The sequence below is a fragment of the Rutilus rutilus genome (assembly GCF_951802725.1).
Source record: "Rutilus rutilus genome assembly, chromosome: 6".
NCBI lineage: Eukaryota > Metazoa > Chordata > Actinopteri > Cypriniformes > Leuciscidae > Rutilus > Rutilus rutilus.
The window spans coordinates 11449805-11470658 of record NC_140214.1 but is presented as its reverse complement, the minus strand read 5'-3'; the positions used below and the strand labels follow the sequence as shown (position 1 = coordinate 11470658).

The 20854-nt window shown below is 38.3% G+C and overlaps 1 protein-coding gene across 2 annotated transcripts; it reads right to left on the bottom strand.

The window, feature by feature from the left end:
* Positions 1-794: 794 nt before the first annotated feature.
* Positions 795-20612, bottom strand: slco5a1b (solute carrier organic anion transporter family member 5A1b). Of its 2 annotated transcripts, none has more exons than XM_084410656.1 (23): positions 20295-20612; positions 15851-15901; positions 14220-14333; positions 13928-14018; positions 13595-13712; positions 13031-13304; positions 11987-12319; positions 11859-11902; positions 10706-11031; positions 10001-10087; positions 9328-9407; positions 9147-9211; positions 8415-8627; positions 8137-8334; positions 7287-7434; positions 7097-7170; positions 6275-6352; positions 5964-6083; positions 3900-4066; positions 2469-2522; positions 1806-1870; positions 1631-1704; positions 795-1548 (listed from the first exon to the last, which is right to left on the bottom strand). In XM_084410656.1, exons 1-23 carry the CDS (start codon positions 20368-20370, stop codon positions 1477-1479), a joined length of 2922 nt encoding a protein of 973 aa, XP_084266782.1. In that variant the 5' UTR covers positions 20371-20612; the 3' UTR covers positions 795-1476. The 2 variants fall into 2 exon arrangements, with proteins under 2 accessions (XP_084266782.1, XP_084266783.1); XM_084410657.1 differs by having other exon boundaries at positions 11987-12217.
* Between the last annotated feature and the right edge of the window lie 242 nt (positions 20613-20854).

Sequence of the window (20854 nt, the reverse complement as noted above, 5' to 3'; positions counted from 1 at the left end):
CTCCAGAGTTGCTGGATTTTCTAAGAAATAGCACTTGCTAAAACTATAAATAACAAATGCTGCAACTAGCCTGAAACACCAGTTTTCACCAATACCAAATTAAAAACATAAAGATTGGTTACATAATTATGTGTATTGATAAATTGTGTGTGCCCACATGATTGAGTCGTGAGAATAAATGTGCATAGGCATGTTTAAACACTCAGGACACTCAGGAATTTGTCCTTTACTTCACAGATACATGAAACTTTATTATGGAGCTGCACAGGATCAAAACAGCTTTGGTTATTCAGTCGCAATACACACCGATAGTCTGTTAATGTTGAATTTAAACTAAACTTGGTCATACAGATGAACTTGTTAGTAATGATCAATCTTAGCAATGTGGATTTAACATCGATTACTCGTATAGTCAAAACAGACATGTTACAGAGAAACCGACCCATCACACAGAATATGTTTATAACTTTTTTTTTTGATCATATCACTTTTACAGCATATCCCCTAATGAATCTTTAGGATCACAGCAGATAGCTCTGGAACAGCCTCCTATACGTTTACTTGTTGATGTATGAGCTGCTATTTGGGTGAGGCTACATTTATATCTGTATTAATAGGTGACTTGCATATCCACATAGAGCGCCAGGATATGTAGAATCTAATTTCTTTTGATGCTTCTTATTAAAATGAGTGATTGTTTATTGCTCTTGTGGATGTTCACTGATCTGAACTCCTCCTTATGCTCATGAAACTTCTCAATAACAGCATGGAGATCAGACTGTAATTGGCCAGAATCAGACAATAACAACTCAGCCTTTATTTGTTTACATTTTCTATGCACAAGTTTGCTATAAGTTCATAAAGCACAACTGCACAAGTCTTGCATGCATTTCTACTTGCTATCCACACTTTTTGTGTGCACAGATTCAATTTAATACCAAATGAAAGTGGTAGTGCTTCTTAAGAGTTTTAGTCTTATAATAAAAGTTCAGGTCAAGTTGAACATCATGATTTAATTTTGATTTGTGAATTATTTAAATGTTTCATTGGCTTGGAAAGGCAGAACTAGTCTCCTCATGTTCTTGTGTGGGTCTCTGATAATCAGAAGGAAAAAAAACTGTAGTTGTCACACATAACCTGTAGAACACAGTTCTAAATCTTAAATAACAAAACACAAACATATTAATTAAATAAATTCAGGTCCAATTAACTATACATTTAAAACCAATCAGGCCTTAGTTGAAATGTCTGTGCGATATGCAAACAGCAATGATGAGAGAGTAATTAAGAAAATGTTGAAGAAAAATAGAATGTGCTTTCATATTCACACAGAACTAAAACAGTACACAATTCCTAATTACTACTGAATATAGTCCAATCATTTTACAGACAAAATAGTTTCTTTAGAACATAGATCTTCTCAGACATGGGATCATAGTTTATATACAACCAAGAGAGAGAAACAGAAAGGAAGTATCACTGTGGCAGGACTTTGAGCATTGCGTTCACTTCCTCGGCTACAGTCGTCAGTGCAAACTCAAACTGATCCTGAGGAGGACACAGAGTATGTTTCAGTATGAAAGATATTGTGTCTTTTTCAGTGTAAGAATGTCTTTACGTATTCACATACCTTGGTCTGAACCATGCCGGGTCTCTGGTCTCTCAGGTGTTCCAGCGTAGCAGCAATATCTATCTCTTTTGCACCTGTAAAGCACAGAATTGATATTTATATCAGTATTTACACTGACTGTCCACAATGTGCAAACACCCACTGATATCTGATCCTCTGCTTTCTTTGTCTTTACCTTTGGCCATTTTATTCAACACCATGTCAATCAAAATGTACGTCCCAGTCCGTCCAGCTCCGTCACTGATGGAAAAAAGAAAACAGCAACATAAAAAAACCCAATAAAAAGCCAAAATACTGAAACACACCGTGACATATTACAGGAACCTTTGAACAGGAAGTTTCTGTTAGCGCTGTCAGACTGATCTTTCGCAGAACTGTTTTCAGATTTTATAGTGTCGAGTCGACCATCTAAAAACTAGCTTTTAACCATTGGTCAAAATGTAACAACTTGTTCTGCCTCTCACACGAATTTGCTTTCCCACTGACGTCATCATGACAGCATGAGCATGGAAAACAGCCAAACGTGTTTTCTTCCAACCGTCTGTCTTTTGCTAGTTGCGGCCAGCACAGAGATGGCGAGTAGGTGCGCTTTCAGCTGTCACCCTCTTAAAACCCTGTTTCCTAATATCATTATTTAACATCATGCTTGCTTTTGTTCATTTAGTGAACAATTGTGTTGAATACATGTTTTATTTACTTCTTGCATTAAATATTGAAATCTAGTTGACCACAGTGGCTGTTTTAAGGCTTTTCTGACTGAAAAAGGGCACGAATATCAATATATATATATCAGAAAGCGCAATATTTGTGTGTGTGTGTGAACGTTTTTTTTACTTGCCTGCAGTGAACAATGACAGGACAGGACCTTCCACGGTAGCATTTGTTTACTTTCCTATTAGAAAGAAGACATACATACAATCATAAACACACAGACACACACACACATACACACAGATATATGAAACTTGTAAAGAGATTTCAGATGCAGCTAAATTCTACAGAAGAGATGGAGTTCTAAATCCATTTCATATAATAAAAAATTATAAATGAATAAAAAAAAAAATGAAATCTACACTACTGTTCAACAGTTTATGGTCGGTAAGATTTCTCGTATGCTTAAGAGTCTCTGATGCTCACCAAGGCTGCAAGTCAAAAGGCAATATTGTGAAATATTATTTCAAAATATTACTGTAATGACAAAGCTGAATTTTCAGCATCATTACTCACATGATCCTTCAGAAATCATTCTATTACACTATCAACATTATGCTGCTTAATATTTTTGTGTAAACCATGATTCATTGTTTCAGGATTCTTTGATGAATAGAAAGTTTAAAAAAAAGAACAGCATTTATTTGAAATTGGAATCTTTTGTAACATTATAAATGTCTTTACAGTCACTTTTGCATCCTTGCTGAATAAAAGTGTTTCTTAAAAAAATCTTACTGACCCCAAACTTTTGAACAGTAGTGTATAAAAAAAAAAAAAAATTCAAGTTTTGACGTGAAGATTATTATAAAAGATTTGGGGATTAAATAAGATTAATTATGCAGGACAAATCACACACGTTTGTTTCTGTCATGTTAAGGACTTTCCATTGTCTTCCATTGTTTTTATACTGTCCTAAGCTAACAATATGTTCTATCCCAACCCGAAACCTAACTCTGATACAAACCTCTCTGCATTCTTTTGTTTTCCATTTGAACATTATTCTATTAATTCATTCATTTTTATTAATACATTCTATTTACTTATCTATTTTGATCAGCACAATGTAGACAAAACCTGACCCACACAAACACACACACAGCCACATTAGCTTCAGCCATGTTACTGGTTTGGACTTATAAACACTGCTGGTGGTTTTGTGCAGATCAGCAATAACAGGGGTGGGGCCAGGAACAACCAAACAACAACTCTGACTGAAGAAAAACTGAAAATATAAGAAAGACAGAGAGAACAGAGGTACACAGAGAACTGTGGGAAGAGGCAAAGAAAAGGTGGAAATCATAGGTTAGAGGTTAGCAGGCAGAAAGGTTGATCAAAGATTGAGGGAGGAGAGAGGTTGAGGGAGTGGGCTGGTATCCCAGGGTGCAGTTGGATGCAGAGTCGCAGTTGTCAATGATCACTTTTGTGACTATGCAACTGGAGCCAGTGAACTAGCTGCACGACCACAAAAATGACACTGGCAACCGCTCAGGAGCTGACACACACACACACACACACACACGCACACACGCTCGCACAACACATGCGCACACTCTCGCACCTGCGGAAGTCGAGCAGGGTTTGGCTGATTTCGGGCGTTCGGTCGTTCAGCCAGGTGTGATAATGAAACTGTGTGACCGTACGAGTCTCATTAGTCTGCATGTTCTTCAAGTAAAAGCTCCGAACCAGGAAGTCCTCACACCACACATGCTCAGAAACTAGATTCACCTAAATCAACAGACATATGAGAAAAAAACTAGTCATGTTATTATACTTAAGAAAACCACACACAGCAGTGCAAATATCACTAGATACAGAGGGATGATTAAAGAATATAGAAAACCAAACCAAAAATATAGTCACTGTTTTGTCTCATTATAGTGTTCTGCATTTGCACAAAATTGTAGCTATTATCACATGAATCTAAAATCAAACTCAAAAATCTAAAATCTGAGATATTTGTCTGATATTTGATCTGATATTATTTTATGTTCCACAGAATGAAGAAACTAAATTACACTTTGTATACTAAATTCTTAACATTAAAACAATCTGAACATTTTGAAAGCAAGCAACATGAAGCCGTATGCCTCTACTAGAAACACACACAAGATGAGACACAATGTGAAAACTGCCTGTTTTTAAATGTACTGGCCTGTTTTTTTTATAATAAATGTGCATTTATGTCATATAATCACACGTTCATTTTACAATATGCATTTACTCAACAATAAATGGCAAAATTTAGTGTGCTAAACAGTGGCTTTGCATTTAAGAAAACAACGATAAACATTTTAAAACAATTTTGTTTTATTCCTAGCCTATAATTTCAACCGTCTCCCACTAGTATTGATGCAATTATGTTAAATTACTTACGTTTTACTTACAATATATTCGTTATTCTTCTTTAATATATTTTGTACTTGTTTAATAACTTGTTTCCGTCATATGCCATATTTATAATCATCCGCAAGGCAAAGAAAGTGAATACAAAAACATATGGACAGAAATAGCAAAAAAAAAAAAAAAGATCACTGGATTTGATCAATTCCAGGTCACAGATTTTTTTGTTGTTGTCATTTTAGCAAGTTAGCACAAGGCATTTATACTGTGTATATTTAATCCACAATCCATATCTGTTTATAGTGCCAGTATATTGAGATGAATTGAGGAATAAAGTATATTTATAAATGTCCACTTTGCCCTGCTGGTGGTCATAAATATGGCGGATGTGCTGTAAAAGTCATGTGACTGAAACAAAAGGTAGTTGAAGCTGAATGGAACTGCAGTACTGTGTCAAACGCAGGATGATTGAATGAAATCCTATCAGAAGAGCAGAAAAAATGTGTCTAAATATGACAGAAAACTCTGTCTAAGTGTAACTGGTCCTACTCGCACCGCTCTGAGCGGGATTCGAACCTGCGTCTCCAGCATGGAAGGCAGGTGCACTAACATGTCATGATTCTGCCTTCTTGTCCTTGATTTTCTCTAGTCTTGAGGCAGGATCATGACAGACCCATGTTTTGTGTGCAAGCACATGGCCTTTTGTTTGAGCCATGTGCTTGTGTTGTCTCGTTACTTAACCCCGCCCCCTTGTTCTCCTCGTTAGTCATTGTTTCATCTGTGTCACCTGCTGTCATTATCAGTTTCTCCCTATTTAATCCCCTTGTGTTTGCTGTCCTGTGCCGGTTCATTATCATACATTGTGAAACCTTGTGCGTATCCTGTCAAGAGAAAGTTCTGATTCTGTATTTGCTGATCGTCTAGTTATCTGTCAAGTCATAGTCTAGTTTAGTCACTCTTTGTCCTGTCTATGTTTTGCCCCCTTGTGGGTTTTGTTTTCCCTTTTTGTCTACAATAAACGTTGTTCAGTTGCATACAGTCTGCATATGGGTTCATCTCCTCCACACACTTCATAACAAAACAAGGACACTAAAGGCCTCAGTCGCTAGCGCCTCTTGAGGCCAGGGGAGTGAGGTTTACTGCACACCTCCGTTGCATAAGCTGATTCTTTTGTTAGATATTCTACCACCAAACCAGCAGAACAAAAATCCACAAGCAGTCGCCCTTACACAAGTAGAGTCGTCCCTCTACTCTGCAAGGAGAATATTTGTGCGTACGGTACCTCATAAATGTGATAGAGGTTGGAGCCTTCATCGGGCCAGTAGTGGTAACACTGTTTCACACCGTTCTCGGTGAGAGGAGTCAACATGACAATCACCACACACCCGCTCTCCCAGACCATCTGCAAGAGAACACACACACTGCATGACCATCTGCAAGAGAACACACATTACATAAACATGTCCTCTACACACTCTTCCTGACCATCTGTAACACACACACACAGGCTCTCCCATACCTTGTGCTAGAGAACTCACATGACCACACTCTCTGACCATCTATGTCAGATTACAAACAAATAATGCAGTTTACCTGCCAGAAGTCAGCCACGGTGGAGGGCAGCGGGCCCTGAGTGGCGATGTACGCGGGGTTACGGGGGTCATGATCCATCTGAGAGAGAGAAAACACACAATAAACCCATCTGCATCACATGCAGTCTGGCTGTATATGGTTTAAATTATATATATGTAAATTATACTTCGGAATGACCAATCAAAACACAAAGAATGAATTGTGCCGTTTATTTGCATGCAGTCTGCATCGTTATAGTACCCAATTCACTTATGCAAATCAGCTAATGCAGCCCATAACATCTCTACTGCACACAATGTGCACGAAGCAATTTCACATATTGCACATTAGGTCTGATTGTTATTCTGATTGCCCACTTTTCTGTTGAAAATACTAATGCTGTGTCCAAAATCTCATACTGTAGTACGTACTACAAAAAAGTATGTAATCTATATAGTATGAATGTGGGTAGTATTAGTGAAATTCTACATCACCATGTTGTCATTGTCATGTGACCTACGGCATCAGTTGCGTTAACTGATGGCAAATAGCGCTGAGTAACCTATGGGTTAAGTGTCTTCCTTAAGGGCACAGTGGTAATAAAGCAGGTCTCAGTTGTTTGCCTTAACTGGTCCACAGACAGTTAATCAATGCCTTCTATCCGAAGTAATTTACGCTGAGTATTTTCTACATGTGCAGTCACCCTGGAGCAACCAGGGTTGAAGTTTCCTACACCTAGTGTTTTATCCAGTTTGTGATGTAGTGTGTGGTTTGCACTGTAGTTTGTTGTGTGCAGTTTGAGTAGTTTGATGCTTTTTGCAGAAGTATGTAGTTTGGGCTCACGATTGGGCTGGCATTGATGTAGTCCGAGTTGCCTTGATTGTTCTCCAACTTCAGAGTTATTCTGCAATGATCATCTAAACAAAAAACACATTTTATTTTCCCATTTGAAAAGCTCAATTACAGCATGGGAATTCATTAACACACCAATGGTTACAGGACATAAATAAACAAATTTGTATGTTTGACTCACAGGCTATGACTGTGCTTGTGCGGTTTTTCTTGACGTTGCCGTCTCTGTGTCCGATTGTGGTGGCGTTGGGCTCGGCCTGGTACGCACAGAGAGCCTCCCACTCGGACTCCAAACGATTCTTGTTTTTCAGGTGGTCTTCCATATATGCCTATGTGTACATAGAAGAACATACAGGATGTTTTTGCATGTCTTTTGCTCTTATGAAATGGAAAATTACCCTACCGTTCACAAGTTTTGGGGTCTGTACGTTTATTTTAATTTTTTATAATTCATACTTTTATTAAAGGTGCATTAAATTGATCAAAAGTGACAGTTAACAATGTTGCAAATGAATTATATTTTTATATATGCTGTTCTTTTGAACTTTCTATTCATCAAAGAACCCTGAGAAAAGTATCATGGTATCCACAAAAATATTAAGCAGCACGGCTTGTTTTCAACATTGATAATAATAAGAAATGTTTTTTGAGCATCAAATCAGCATATTAGAATGATTTCTGAAGGATCATGTGACACTGAAGACGGGAGTAATGATACTGAAAATTCAGATTTTAAAATATATTAAAATAGAAAACTAATAATATTTCACAATATTATTGTTTTTCTGTATTTTTGATCAAATAAATGCAGCTTTGGTGAGACATATTTTAAAAAAAAAATTGTAATAAATTACAAAAATAAAATATTATGAATTTTTAAATTAAATTATCCCCAAAAAATTACTAAGTTTTAATATAATTTTTACGTTTATATTTGCAAGGGAAGGTTTTAGCTTTTCCAATGGCGTTGAATAAATGCACATGTGTTACATTTTTTTACTTTCCCAGTGTGTGTTTGTTTGCGCGTGTACCAGTATCATGTGACCAGTAGAGATGTCCATGTTGGAGTGGACGGGCTCTTCGCTCCAGGAGGAGGTGCTGGTGCGAGCAGAGGGACTCGGCATCGGGCCCTCACTCAGCTGAGAGGACACGCTATTTATACGAGAAGAGTGAATAGGATCTGACTTCTCAACAGGAGGCTTCACTGCCATTCGCTGCCTGCACAGTTCCTAGAGAGAGATGGATATTTCATACATCAAAGAAAATCTCAAACGAACAGCTCTACAAACACACACACACACGTTTGTACCTGGTAGGTAGCAGTGGAATCAGTGGTGGGCTCTGAGCCGAGGTTGGTGAGCTTCTCTTTGAGTTTGTGATGAGAGCGGTGACGCAGACAGTAAACCACGCTGGACGCCAGCAACACTCCAGCGATGCAGATGATGGAAATCACAGTCAGAATCAGAAACTTCAGAGACTCAGAGCGGCTGTACTTGGTGGGAATCTGATTCAGTTTACTCCTCTATAGAGAAAGAGAAAGACATGGAATCTTTCAAATTTTTTTATTGCATTTATTTTCTAAAGCCTCAGATGTATATAAAGAAAAGGATGCTGTAGCTGCTGTTAAATCTGTTTTGTTCTTTATTTATTCTTCAGACACTCACAGAACCTTCTTGAGAATCTCTAGGCATTTTGAAGGTGACTCAGATCCTGTTGTAAACATGGGCAGCTTAATTTTATATGTTTAAGTGCCTCAAAACCTTCTTATGATTTATTAGATAAACCATTGACAGTCTTTCCGAGTTCTTGCAGGACTTATGGGGCTTAATTTTGCAAGTCCATTAGAGAACTGGCATGTTTTAAAGTTCTCCATATACGGTTCTACCAGTGTGGTGATCTGAGGAATCCCGAATGGTGCCTCAATTTTCATTTTTACAGTGATTTGATTAACAACAGTTTTTATGCAGTATATGATACATTAAAATGTATTTGATTCTGTTTGAGGTGACAATGAGATGGAAAAAACTAGAAAGAATCTTACATCAGTGACTCCAGCCTCCACAATCTTGACTTTCGCTTCTTTTTCCAGTTCATCCTTTCGATGGACTGATGGAAGAGAAGAATCAGAATCAGAGGACATCAGAGTAGTCTGAACAGAGACATTCATGGAAGAGTTTCTTGTCTTGTATATCATGTAATTAGTTAACTCTTACTAAACTAACCTGCTACATTAGCCACATCTGTTGTAGTGATGTTCTGAGCGTTCGGACGGACCTGAAACGTCACAGCTGGACTAACAACACTATACAAATACACAAACACACAACAACATATTTTGAGGAATCACGTTGGTGTCCAAAAACAAGAAATATACCCTCAGTTAGTGTTTTAACCATACAACTAATAAATACAATAAATGGCACATTGAAAACCAAACAGTCATCCATTAAATTATTATCAGACCTGTCTGAACATTAAAGTCACGACTGATATACATCCAAGTGAAATAGATAATGCATAAAAAGAAAAAGACAAAAATGAAGTGTGGGGACTTGGTTCTATCCATTGGTCGTTGATTGGATGGGGCAGATCTGAGTGGGCGGGTTTAAGCGAACTAAATAATTGGAGAAGTCCGGGATACAAACATAAGTTCAATTCATATTTTAATGAAAAAATTACACAGTCAAAATGTAAAAAATAAAATAAAACATGAATCGTTTGCAATAAGATAAATATAGATATACGTAAAAATAGATATACTTTACTTTCTAAGCTTGCAATATATTTTAGACCCATTGTGGCTTTCCTTTTTACAAGTTATCCTAATTTGAGAAATAGTTAACATACATGCATTGGAGACAACACAAGATGCAAACACAAACTATCACGACTCACGAGAGCTCTGAGAAATCCGTCATTTGAATCTTCGCTTTATGAGCCACCAACTCCATTAGATACAATCCCTTATCTGTGGGAAGATTCCTGATCCAGAGAGAAAGAGAAACTTGATTCTGATCATAATACAATCACATTATTGTGAAGGGTTATGTCTCGTTGGGTTTGAGTTTGACATTAAGGGGCCGTTTACACGACACCGTTTACAACTAAAAATGGAAAACTTTTAAAGTGTTTTGGCTGTTCATTTACACAACAATGGCGTTTTGGGGGCCTGAAAACGCTAACTTTTGAAAACGGTTTTCGATAACCGTTATCGTCTCCATGTAATAATAATAATAATGTTAATTGAGCATCAAATTAGAATATTAGAATGATTTCTGCAGGATCATGTGACACTGAAGACTGGAGTAATGATGCTGAAAATTCAGCTTTGCCACAGGAATAGGAATATTTACAGGAATAAATTACATTTTAAACAGAAAAATTTTAACAATATTTCACAGTATTACAGGTCATGATGTATTATTGATCAAATAAATGCAACCTTGGTGTGGGAATTTTTCCCAATGATCACAAATGTCTATATTTTAAATTTTAACACTATTGTTCTTGTACTGATTGAATGCTTTGTCAATAATGTGTGGAGAACAGGCCAATAAAAGACTGAATTTAATTGAGAGAGAAAGAAAGAGAGGGTCTTACTCTGTGTCAGTAATAATGTATCCGTAGATGTCATTTTTAGCGTTGCTCTGAACATCTAACTGAAGATCCTGTGTTTTCATGTTCTTGCGGTGTGGTGCAGGGTTTTCCTTCAGGCCAGAGGAGGGCGCTATAGCTGCTGCCTGCACCCAGCCCTCTACCTCCTCCACTCTCTCAATGGCCTTTTTCTGCATCCCCACCTCCCGGTGTGTTGTTCTGCTACGAACCTTCTCTACAGATACGCCCGGTCCCTTATCAACAGACTCTGGATCTGAGCTGGAGCTTTTATCCAGGTACTCCAGCAACTTTCCCAAAAAGCCCACTTCCTGCTAAAACAGGAAATAAACACAAGCAATCCATACTTGAAGGAAAATTCCATGCACAATATTTGTTTTATATTTATATAATTTTTATTTTAGTGAAATGTAATTCAACATTCCGTCACTCCCCTGCAGGGAAATCTGAAAATCTGGTACACTGATTTTTGAAACATTAAACTAGATTTTGAAACATTAAACTAGATAAATTTAACTGATGGCAATATTCTCTGTTAAGCTGCTTTGTAAACATGTTATGCATATTATTTAAGTGAAATGCAAAAAAAAAATTACACTGAACACATTTTATGTAGGTTTACAGTTTTGACATTAAGGGCGCATGCAGGTCTTGGCAACCAATTTCGATTTGTTGACTATATTAGGTTTTTTTTTATGACAAGCTTACATCTTCTTTTAAAGTAAAAACAGCTTTTGCTTTCTGCACCATCTTTAAAGGTCAGCAAAACATTGGGTTGAGCCTTCGTCCTTCATTACACCATTGAAAAGAGTCATGTGATCATGGTGGCGAGTCGATTTTTCCGTGACGTACGAATCGCATTGACAGGGGAATATCCGATCTGTCCGCTTACATGGCAGACGCAAATGCATGAATTTGATTCATATCAGATTTATATCCAGATTAAATGAGGCCTGAAACCGATCTGAGAATCTTCGGAGAATACCGAAATCCATATGCTTTTTCCCTGGGTCATATCCGACCTCGGAATTGGGTCACTTGAACAATGTAATGTAAATGTGACCTAAGAGTGGACAGAAAACGTCTGCTTTGTGTTCTTGCGTGAAGTATGTTTCTGACCTTCAACCAACACTAGTACTACCTTGTTGTCCATGATTCTCTTCTCCTCCCCTACTGTCTGTCCCTCTGAAAGAGAAACATCATGATTGTTATAAATGTTTGTCTACGTATGAGTGATGAAAGACTTGGTTTTGCTTCAGATGATGTTACCTGTCGCAGGCATGATGGTTTGGACTGTCTTTTGAGTGACAGATGAACTTTCCTCATCCACCTCCCTCTGCTTCTGAGCACTGTCTTTAGGGGCCTGTTCCATTGCATCGCTCTCAGGATGCTGGTCCTCATACTGCATGTCTTCTGCCTCGTCCTCAGGACGCCACTGTGTCTCCAGGTCTCTGGGCGTCTCTCCCTGACCGGCCTGCTGTTCCACCACCTGCAGAGCGTCTGCGATAAGAACAGCAAGCTTATCCAGATCTGTTGTCTTTAGACTCTTCACATCCACACTGTGTCTTCCCACATTCCGCAGAACTTTCCAGATGAAGGATTCTGTGAGAAAGTTTTTTAACATAATTTTTAAGGCAAATTTGCAGTGAATAACGACTTAACCCTCTACTGCATAGAAATATTAAGGAAATGTTTATGACTTGGATAAAAGGGACCTTATTACTAAAATGAAGAAACTGTATAAAAATAATATAGGTTAAAAAAATTTTTTTTTTAATATATATACTGGATACTATTTATATATAAAGCACGCTGCAGAGCAGAGTTCTTTAAAAGCGGAATGGTTGAAAAACAAATCACAGATGCTGCAACACACAGACACAGTGGCGTCCAATCATAATAAAGGACCGGGATTATCCGTTTTATAAAAAAAGATTTTCAAATGACTTACTGCAATACAGTGAGGAAATATCATGAAATAGAAGGTTAAGGGTTCACTTTTTGTTCTACTAGTAAAATTGCCAGAAAAAATGTCAAAAATACTTATTACTTATAGCTCTCTCTTCACATTAAACTGGGCTTGACTAAGCTTGACAGACTCGGGTTACTGGCTACTGTTGAAAAGAGAAGCTTTGATATTCTGCTAAACATCTCGTTTTGCGTTTCACAGAAAGTCGTACAGCTTTCAGATGACATTAATAAATGGAGAAGAGAAGAGAAGAGAAGAGAAGAGAAGAGAAGAGAAGAGAAGAGAAGAGAAGAGAAGAGAAGAGAAGAGAAGAAGAGATGAGAAGAGAAGAGAAGAGATTATACCATCCACGGGTGTAAGAGAGTCTTTTAAGAAGAGCCGGTCCGCTCTGGATCTTTCCCCCAGAGGCGGTTTGTTCTTGGAAAGATAGTTCTGAAGTGCGGCCCTGAGCAGGTCTAAGCCCACTCCCTGCTGTGGAGCGTGTGCCGCATCGCTCTGGTATCGGCTGAGGTCGGGGTAAGACTGTGATTGATAGGGCATCTCTGGAATGAACTCAGGAGGGGAGGAGTCAGCGGCAGGGCGTGGTTCTCCAGGGCGATAATACTGAAGCTCCGCCCCCTACACAGGATAAACATTTATAACAGCTTATAACTAATAGATTGGTAAATCACACTTGCTGATGTTTATGAATATACCAAATTGTAAATGTTCCTATTCAGCCTGCCATGTTAATAATTTTGCACACTATTGGGCCTATTCATATTCATTTCATGTTAGATCTCAAAGATTTTTGTTCACTTTTATATTTAAAACTTTTCTATGTCCAATGTAAATATCAATCCTGAGGCAGACCCACGGCCCTCGGACACACACACACACACACACACACACACACACACCTGACTCACTTTGTGTGATGTTTTTGGTAGCAGTCCCAGGTGCTGCAGGTATTTCAGAGTCTTCCTAACCTCAGCCTCTGGTGATTTCATTCTCCTGTCTCCAACAGCAGGTCCATAACCCTTCAGCCTGTCAGAATATCAAGATATGAACCACGACTGGGGAAATCACTAGAGGAATCATGGCCATGGGTAATTATCAAAGGTAATTACATTTTGCATTCTCTTTATTTCTCATAATGTACATTTCATTTCATGACAACTTAAAAAAAAAGATCCTATTTGTGATTTTTCTTTCCTCTGGCTATAAGTGAACAAACTAACTGGCAAATGTTAGTGCTTTACCTGGGCTCTGGTAACGGAAGGGAAACTTTGCGTAGTTTGGAGAACTCGTTCGTTAAAACCTGTTGAGTGACGTCATCTTCCCAAGACAGCCCTGCAGGAACAGAATCAAAGCAGGAGATATTGACATGTGAAATGAACTCTGGGTAAAACTCCACACGCACATCTTACATCAACCGTCACGCACACTGAGCCTCTGATTGGATCCTCGAATGCTGAGGAGCTCTAGGAGGAGCCTTTATAACCATGGCGACAGTGATGTGTGCAGTTGCTATGGTGACATTATTGCACTTACCTCTGTGTGCCAGTCTCTGAAGGAGTATGCGGAATCTCTGTACCGTTGCTGGCGTGACGTCGTATGTGTAGACTTCTGTTAATGGAGCAGCCTCGCAGCGGCCTAACATGCCATCTACAGAGAAACTCAAATCAACAACCTCTTCAGACTGACAATTATGTGCACACTTCATGGTGTGTGTGTGTGTGTATTTTTAGAGTCTCAGCTTATTAGAGACAGTAGCTAGGGGCGACTGAGACAGGACCAGCTGGAGTCCCCGACACCTGCCTGATAGTAGGCTCACACCATGAGAGATTACATTTGCATCTCTATTTTACACCCACAAGGGAGAAAAAAAAGCATTTCTCTGTGCTGTCAATTTGAGGTTAGCCAATCATAACAGAGGTCATTTCTATATGTAAATGAAATGTTTCTGATTGGTTAACCTCTGTGAGCATGTAATGAGTGACTGTATTATTAATTCTTATCAACAGAGTAGAAAAAAAGTCTGTTTAATTCTAAGGGTGAGAAATAGGGAAGAAAATAGAGGTAAAAATATACTATTTACTACTACTATAACATGTATGTTCTGATTTGGTTTAGTTTCATTGTGTTTTGGCTCTGTTTCCCTGTTCTAGTTTGCTTGTGTTCCCTAGTTTTCCCTCCTTGATTGTTAGTTAGTTCTACGCACCTGTTTCTGTTCAGTTGATTACTCTCCCTTGTATTTAAGCCCTCAGTTTCCTTTGTTTCATTGTCTGGTATTGTTTATGTTAAGCATGGTTCTTTCCTGAGCTTTCTTCCCTGTGATTCTCCTATGTGTTCCTAGTGGAATTTGCTATTAAAGAGTCCTTTTGTTATCCTTTGTGATTGTGCGCTTACACAGTCTACACAAGCGCTTACTACAGCCTACACAGCACCTGCCAACTACTTACTACTTTAGTGCAATAATTTTATATTAAAATTTGAAGTGGGATTCAGCTAAAATATCAATTAAATAATTATTCAACCCCTTCATAGCAAGCATCTTTAGTACTTGGTAGAACACCCTTTTGCTTTTATGACCTGCTGCAAACGAGATGTATAACCAGACACCAGCTTCTGGCAGCGTTTCTGAGGAATCTTAGCCTCATAGTTATATGAGTTATAATTATATATATACATTTAAAAGAAACACACACTCGCACCAGATACGAGTAAGAAAGTAGGTTAAGTCTGATTGGCTGATACTGCCTGAATATGTGATGTGTAAAATTTAATTCATATTTGTGGCGAGCAGGAAGAGGTCGAGGGCCGTACGAGACCGGTGCGTCGCGCAGGTGTCGCTCATTATTAATCACGCCACCGGCCTCGCGCCGTCCTCCCACGGCCCTCAACCTCTTCACAATATTACCCTCTCATTGACTGCAACTGAGTGTGGGAACATATTGTGCCAACAAAAAACTATTAACTTTCAACCCATGTGGAGGTGAATTCAGAATGGTTGCTAAGCAACACAAAAACTATATTTAAAGCAGCATGTGTGTGTTTGTTAGGGTGAGAGTCAAACCCAAAGAGTTAAAATGCATTGTATTCAAAATGATGATAGACGGCATTAATCAAACGGCATGAGATTCACAGAGACTGCAGGTATCGAATGTGTGTGACTGACTCACCATTAAGACATACTTCATAGTTCAGACACAGACCATCCTCAAACAGGCAGCCTGACAGAAAGAGAGAAAGAGAATGTTTAGAAAGGGCAGTTCACACCAAGGACGATACTTACAATGATAACAATCAGTTTTAACATTCATATTCTATGAGAAGTCCAGACCACAGCTATAACGATAGAAACAATACTGTTGGAATAACACTGACAGCCAATCAGAATCCGCCCGACTTTAAAGAGCTTGAGCATTTAAATCTAGTGTTGGTGTGGACGACAATATTGATATGCTTATAAATATCTTTATAGATGTCATTGATGTGAATTGGCCTTATAAAATGATTCAGTTTTACTTGTAAATTTTTTGGGGAGTGACACTCAGATCAAAATATCCCTATTAGCTGACAAATATGCTTGAAATAGGTGTCCTTAAATAACACTCCTCTAGTTTTTTTAGAGATCTCAACAATGTCTGAAACTGTTCCAAATTGATACCAAATTCTGAAATCAAAAGAATGAGAGCTCAATATGAACTCAAACCTCTTTCAAATTCTATCTATGTATCTGAACTATCTCTCCTATAACTGTATTTCAACTATTTTAGCAGAAACATTCGAGACAACGTTTATAGGGTGAAGAAATACAACTGAGAACTACACTAACCCTCCTGAGCTATAAAAGAGCACATCTGAGCAATAAAACTTTCCTCTGGTTTGCTCGGTCTCAGTAATACAATGGTATCTTTGTGTGGTCTTAGAATAGGGGACGTGTCTAATTCAGGGTTTAGAATAGGGGACGTGTCTAATTCAGGGTTTAGAATAGGGACGTGTCTAATTCAGGGTTTAGAATAGGGGACGTGTCTAATTCAGGGTTTAGAATAGGGACGTGTCTAATTCAGGGTTTAGAATAGGGACGTGTCTAATTCAGGGTTTAGAATAGGGGACGTGTCTAATTCAGGGTTTAGAATAGGGACGTGTCTAATTCAGGGTTTAGAATAGGGGACGTGTCTAATTCAGGGTTTAGAATAGGGGACGTGTCTAATTCAGGGTTTAGAATAGGGACGTGTCTAATTCAGGGTTTAGAATAGGGACGTGTCTAATTCAGGGTTTAGAATAGGGGACGTGTCTAATTCAGGGTTTAGAATAGGGACGTGTCTAATTCAGGGTTTAGAATAGGGACGTGTCTAATTCAGGGTTTAGAATAGGGACGTGTCTAATTCAGGGTTTAGAATAGGGGACGTGTCTAATTCAGGGTTTAGAATAGGGGACGTGTCTAATTCAGGGTTTAGAATAGGGACGTGTCTAATTCAGGGTTTAGAATAGGGACGTGTCTAATTCAGGGTTTAGAATAGGGACGTGTCTAATTCAGGGTTTAGAATAGGGGACGTGTCTAATTCAGGGTTTAGAATAGGGACGTGTCTAATCCAGGGTTTAGAATAGGGGCGTGGCTAATTCATTGTTTAGAATAGGGGATGTGTCCAATTCAGGGTTTAGAATAGGGGCGTGGCTAATTCAGGGTTTAGAATAGGGGCGTGGCTAATTTAGTGGGTATTAAGCCTGACAAAATAATGGCTAACATCCTTTTTAATTGCTCCAGTGCTTGCTTTAAACTCCTCATGCTAACTGTTGTGATTTGTTGTCACTATTTTCTTAATCAAACCAGCTGAGACAGATCTCAATCTCATATCACCTGCATATGGACCAAAAACTGTTATGAGGTATTATGGGACTTACTGCAGAGTGTTTGACATTCACACACACATCATTCATAGTAAATTATTCTCACACAAACCCCCACACACCAAGTGTCTCAGCAGAAAATAGCAAATTCTCAGCCTCAGAAAACCTGTGTGTGGGGTTTAGCAGTACGTGTCCTCATTTACTCATGTATGATTAACAAACCGTGAATGGGTTCATCTAATTCTTCTTCACATCATCTCAGCGTAAAGACTGTCCTGATAAACGCAGTAAAATTCAAGTACTCCTTGAAAAAACAAATCGATTATAATTTACCCGTTTCAAACAATCGCCCAAATACAGTGTGTAATTCACATGTTTTGTGATCAAGAAATTACAGTCACTGTAGAATTTCAGTTGCAAAGCAGTGGGCAGATTTTGTTGATAGATTGATAGGATCTTCTGAATTAAATATAGTTCGGCCAATATAATGATTGGATATAGAGTAACAACAGTTGCCAGGCCATTAGCGTTCTTTGTAGGTCATCCACATATATATATAATGCATGTTTCCCTTGTTATATTTCTATTAAACCCTCTCTGTTACTATGGAGAGCAGTTTGCACGCTCATTTTCGGGGGAGGCGTTGTGACGCTGCAGTCACAGATCATGAGAATGACGGTGGACAGACTGTCTCCTCACTGACATCCTCTCAAATTATTCCACAGACACTCATCTTCTCAAATTATGAGCCACAGAGTCCTGTGTGACCATGATGTCAGCTTCTGCATGAGGCAATGTCTGAGATTTGAGTGCAGATGCTGTTTAGTGTTTAGTAGTGTCCATAGCTTTATGACAGATGTGTTTCCGTAATTAACAGCGAATGGATGGACAGATAATCAAATCTGTTAACACTGAAACGGCATTCATTATGAATCGTAACTTCCTGTAATAACTCACTAACTTCCTTTTTTATTGATAATTATTTCCAAAAGGTTAAAGTGCTTAATTTCATTTCACAATATAAACCTGCACCCTAGATCACTTTATTGTATTATTATACAACTGCTGCCTGTACTTTTGTTTAAATCAAAGCTTTATTCTTAATCCACCACAGACAAGGACATAAAATTGATCAAATTAAAACTAAAATATAATAAAAATGGCATAAAGCATATAATGTCATTTAGAATGCTGGCATAAACAAACAAACAAACAACAAAAATATGGAATAAACTGGAATTTTACTATTAAACTGACCTGTTAAAGCAGCATTTTGTGTAATGATTTTGTATGTAGATAATCAGGTATTAAATTTGCCCGTTTAGTTTTATATAATCAATATGTCAGTTTTATCTGTAACCACAATATCACTCTAAATTTTACCAGCATTGAAAACATTATTTCAAATGCTTCTGCATTAACTGTCTGTCTTTGAGCTTCCAAACCTGTGTGTATCCACAGTAAATTAAGTATAAATTAAGATATTAACGCATTTAATCTCAAAATCAAGGTTTCCTAATTTTTGGTTCACAATTTGTAGTCATCTCACATCAGACTTAAAACAAACAGTTCTGCAAGGATGTTTAAAAAGGAACTCCCCTTTTTTACTGTTTGAGCCCCAACCTTTTGACTGACTATGGGCTATTATAATAGGCTATAGACTATAGACTTATATCTTATATCCATATCCATATCCATATCTATCTATCTATCTATCTATCTATCTATCTATCTATCTATCTATCTATCTATCTATCTATCTATCTATCTATCTATCGGCTGTTGTCAGACTCCTTGTGCATACAGAAATCTCACTGGATTATTACAATTAATGGCAAAAGAATGTTTGGAAATGTAAACTGATATTTCCTACTGACACACTACAGCAAAAGATATAAATAACTGACTTAAAACCATTTTTTTGGGGGGGGGGGTATTAACATGCCTAAGACTTTTGCACAGTACTGTATATGTGTGTGTGTGTGTGTGTGTGTGTGTGTGTGTGTCAGTTTATAATTAAATCAAAAGTGTGTATATATGTGTGTGGTTGTCTTTTACTCATTCATGCGGTCTAGAGCGATCAAGTCAATATGAAATCAACACGCTGCTATCTGTTGCCATGGTTACAGTTGCTAATGACTGACAGGATGACCTTTTTCTGGGCTGGGTTTATGAATCACACAGACATACCCCGTATAAACTCTATTATAGTGACTTATGCTGTAATCTGTGATGCTTCATTTCCTGTGCTGCTGCAGACAGAGGCCCTACTGAACACACAAACCATTCTCTGATGTTCAGACTGATCAGATGATTAAATATGCATAATATGCATTCGCCAAGAAAAGTGAAAAACACAGGCCGTGTGTATATCGCCTCTCCAGCTCCAGACCCAGTTATGTAATGAGCGAAAGACCAGTGTAGAAAGTGCTACAGCTTCTCCGCTTCACATTACGGGACATGAAATCATTGTATGTGGAGAATTACGCTATTTTAGAGACTAGAGGAAATAGACTATAAGTCTGTGCTGTATTTTTTTTTTGCAGAATGACGCTTGATTTTCCCTTCAACGTCGATTTCTTTATTGGTTCAGATGCAAGCATCTGCGCATCCACCCGCCAGATAAACTCTTTTTCTGCCTAGATGTATAAACCAGCGGAAAAGACTCTGATACAGGGACAATTATTGATATGGCGCGCGCTTCATCTCGCCCTTTCCCTACGGAAACGCACGCGCGCGCGCACACACACACACACTATATTAAACACTCACCGAATTTTCGATCTGCCGCGGAGGCGAGACTGGCCCGAAACGCAAGGATGGCGAGAAACAGGTGAAACGATTCCATCCTTCCGATCACGCGTCCATGTCACCTGCGCGTTATTAATCCATTTCCAGCAGTGTGTTTCCTGGTTTCCGCGAGGTCTGATGTGATGGGGAATGGATGGAGACGGTGTGGAAATAGAGGGATTAATGGGAGAGAGCGAAAAAAGAGAGGAAGAGACGTCAATCGAACGCAAAACCTGTCGCGATCACCGCAGTCCGCGCGCCGCTAGAATCAGCACTGAACAGCAACCCGCCACTGACGTCACGGACACACGCGCACACGAATACACTAGTGGTGGGTTCTCGATAACGTACATGCAAAATCAATACGTGAAATAAACTAGAATATAAAAATATTAATAAAAAATATTTAACAATTGGATTCTATTACAGATAGTTAACCATTTTCTGTACTAAAACAAAAATATCCTTTTTTATATCATTTTAATATTTAAGATATTTTTTATTAAGATATTTCTGATTTAAAATCTCATGTTCCAAGTGAT